The sequence below is a fragment of the Hipposideros armiger genome, unplaced genomic scaffold, assembly GCF_001890085.2.
Source record: "Hipposideros armiger isolate ML-2016 unplaced genomic scaffold, ASM189008v1 scaffold_343, whole genome shotgun sequence".
Taxonomy (NCBI): Eukaryota; Metazoa; Chordata; class Mammalia; order Chiroptera; family Hipposideridae; genus Hipposideros; species Hipposideros armiger.
Genome location: NW_017731693.1, coordinates 1,808,974 through 1,812,271, shown reverse-complemented (window position 1 = coordinate 1,812,271; position 3,298 = coordinate 1,808,974). Strand labels below are relative to the sequence as shown.

Below are 3,298 nucleotides of genomic sequence, written 5' to 3'. Positions count from 1 at the left end.
ATCTAAATTAAATGTAAAACCATGAATTAATCATCTTTGGACACTAAAGATTTTGTTTCCTCCCTTATGACAGGCCATGGTTAGTTACATAATATAAAGTGCTGGCTGGCCTCAAGAAAGGGTGCCTAGTACCCAGTTTCACTGGGGGAAAGCAAAGGGCTTTATTTGTCCAGATTAAGCTTTGAAAAATTATTGGGTCGTTGGGAAAGTCATGACGCATTTTTGCATTGAAAAACAGAAAAATATGTCATGACTTTCCCGATGACCCAATAGATTAAAATTAAATTACTGGCAAGATACCCAGTTTTAAGTAGCTTTCTTTGTGACTGTCATTTTCATCTACTACATGACTATTTTGCATTCATACGCACTTTGAAAATCCACTTGAAATTGTCCATGAGACCCGGGAAAGTGAAAGTAAAGCCCCACAAAAGCCAAAGATGATTCAGACTTTTAGGATAACGTGAACCCTCCTCTACCCCCTCAGCCCTGGAGCAGCCAACTAAAGTTTGGAAGCTCTACTGCTGTTCTCCATAGGGCCCCTCAGATCAGCTGCAGGGACAGTCCCCTCCCCAAATCTGAGTGCTTATTTGGGAGCACCTTCCACCAGAGGGCTGCCAGCTTAACGTGAATTTAGGCGTGCTTCGCTGATCTTAGGCAAGTTAAATAAAACATTTGGAAATAGACTTTGACATGCTTTAAAAGCAAAGCAGACTCGTTCTTCTATGATGTTTGGTTTCCCCTGGGGAGGGGAGAACCACACCTGTGTGATGCGCGGACTCCCAGGTGCCAAGTTGCACACCTGGTACTGCAATGCGCCCTTTCCCCAGTGGGGTCCTGGAGCCCCCGACGTGCAGGAATCACTGTAAATACAGGAACCGGGAGGCTTTAAATGCTTCTTTATTCTTACAAATACTGTAAAAAATTAATATAAAAAAGTGAGCATGCTCAGTCTTTTCCTCTTATCTACAATACAAAGGGTTGTATGAAGTCTTTTTTAAAAAACAAATGTACCTTAGCTGCATCAATAGGAGTAAGATGTAGAAAAAGCTACCATTATAAAAATAATTTAAGGGAAAATAAACACGTATAGCTTCTCTCGAAGTTCAGTGGTAGTAAGTCCAGGCTGTAGCTTCCTTTCATTCAAGTCCCAAAGAAACTGCAGCCGTTGCCCTGCGGCTCTTGCGGCGTCGGACAGGGCTTCGCTCTGGGACCGTCGGGTCTGAGGTATAGGTGGTTGGTGAGTCTCCCCGCCCCCTCCCCCCCACCCCTACTGGCCGCGCGTTACCGGCAGTCCGCTGTCCCGGAGGCCTGCAGGAAAGGCGGGCTGGGCAGCTGTTTGAAGAACTGCCGGAGGCCGGCCAGGTCCCGCGTGAGCTGCTCCACGCGCTGGTGCAGCTTCTCGTTTTCGGCCGACAGCTCCACCAGCTTCTGCTGCATCTCCTGGTTGCGCCGTTTGGCCTTGTCGCGGCTCTTGCGCACGGCGATGTTGTTGCGCTCGCGCCGCTGCCGGTACTCCGGGCTGCCGCGGTCCGGGCCCCTCTTGCCGGCGCCCTTCTCCCGGGCCAGGCCGGGAGCGGGGCTCTGCCCCGGGCTGCAACGCGGCGGTTCCGGCGACGTGGGTGGTGTGGGCTGACCGGCGGCAGCCAGGCTCACCACCGTCTGCGCGCACGCGGCCACCTGCTCCGGCAGCAGCGAGGCGGCCGCGTCGCTGTCTCCCCACTCGGGCTCGCGTTTGAGCGGTCGCGGAGCGGTGGGGCCAGGATCCGGGGGTCGCGCGAGGCCGCCAGGCAGCAGCTCCAAGGCGCCCGAGCCGGTGCCCGCCGCGCCCGCCTTGTGATTGCTGTTGAAGAGGTCGGCGAAGAGCTCGTCGTGGCACAGCTCCAAGGTGGGCACGGCGGCCATGGAGTCGATGTAGGCGCTGAAGTCGATCGCGCTCTCGTCGTCGTACATGGCGGGGGCAGAGGCGCCCAGCTCGGCCAGGCCCCCAGGCTCGGCCACGCGGCCCGGCTTGCCCGCCCGGCCCGGCTCGTAGAAGGGCACGGGCTCCGCAGGCCAGGACGCGCCGCGCACCGAGCCGTCCAAGCTGAAGAGGGCGGCGTTCATGGCGGCGTGCGGCTGGGCTCGGCGTCCGAGCGCGGCTGTCACTGCTCTGGGCCCCGCCCGCCGCTTTTTCTAGCTCGGGCGGACTTGCAGGCCCCGCCCCGGCACCAGAGCTGGGGGGGCGCCCCGGGCCCGGGGGAGGGGGAGCGGCGGGCGGCGGCGCCCTGGGAGCCTCCACCCCGTCTTGGAACCGCCCCTGAGCCTTCCCCCGCCGCCCTCCTCGGTGCACCCCGGAGCTCCCCCCGAGCCGGGGCGTGAGAGAAGAGGCGTGCGCTTCCTCCCACTTCCCCGGCCCGAGAAGCTCTGCTGGGAATGACCCTCCCTCTGCCCGCACTCCGGGTCATTTTCCCCTTCCTATTTGTGGGGTTTGGAGGCTCTTCGTTCTTCGGAGCGGGGAGTGAAATCAAAACCAGGACTTGGCCGCGGCGCGCGTGTCCCGGGCCGGTTCCCATCGTCAGAGGGAAGGAGGGAGGCCGGTGGAGGGCGACTCCGGAGGAGAACAGAGCACGGGAGAACGTGCAGATGTGGGGAACCCGGTAGGGTCGGCTGGGAGGGCGCAGTAGGATCTGCCGCCACCCACTCGCTCGCCCGCAGCCCGCAAGCCTCGCATGTTTCAGGGAATTAGGGGCCCTATTTAGACATCCTCCTTGGAGTTCCTGGGGTCCAGCCGGCCCTAGGGGTCGAGATTTGGCCTCGCCGCTGGTGCTCCCTGACCGAAGGGATGACAGGACAGAGCCAAAGGGGGAAAGGGAGTCGCGTCGCAGTGTCCACGCCGCCGGCCACCCGAAATGCAGTCGGCTGTAGCGTGCGGAGGCTGGGTCAGGTCTTGGCGGCTGTTTCCGAACCCTGCAAGCACCAAGGGCCAGAGGAACCCGCGCTGCTGGCACTCCCAGCAGCCTGCCATCTTGTGGCTATATCTTGCTTCAGTCCTATTTTTAGTTCCAGGCTTTTTTTCTCTTGTTCAGTATCCCCAAAAGAAGTGCTTTGAAACTAACACAGTTAGGTCCTCTTTAGGAGACAGATAAGATTTATACTAGTAGATCGGACGGGGTGTTAAGTTGCTAGCTCTTCACATTGTAAAATGCATGAAAAGACAGTATGGATTGGCTTTGTTCCTTAAATTCCCTGCAGTTTGGGGTAGGCATTTCTGGTCAACTCCACTTATTAAATCACTGTCCCTGTTCAAACCTGTCCT

The 3,298-nt window shown here is 57.8% G+C and overlaps 1 protein-coding gene across 1 annotated transcript; it reads right to left on the bottom strand.

Annotated features, from left to right (window-relative positions):
* Positions 1-884: 884 nt before the first annotated feature.
* Positions 885-2,166, bottom strand: CEBPD (CCAAT enhancer binding protein delta). Its single transcript, XM_019661290.1, has one exon. The coding sequence runs from the start codon at positions 2,104-2,106 to the stop codon at positions 1,285-1,287; it is 822 nt and encodes a 273-aa protein (XP_019516835.1). The 5' UTR covers positions 2,107-2,166; the 3' UTR covers positions 885-1,284.
* Between the last annotated feature and the right edge of the window lie 1,132 nt (positions 2,167-3,298).

What these genes read in the sequence shown, in the direction of transcription:
- CEBPD (XM_019661290.1), bottom strand. Translation starts at nt 2,106, where the DNA reads ATGAACGCCGCCCTCTTCAGCTTGGACGGCTCGGTGCGCGGCGCGTCC.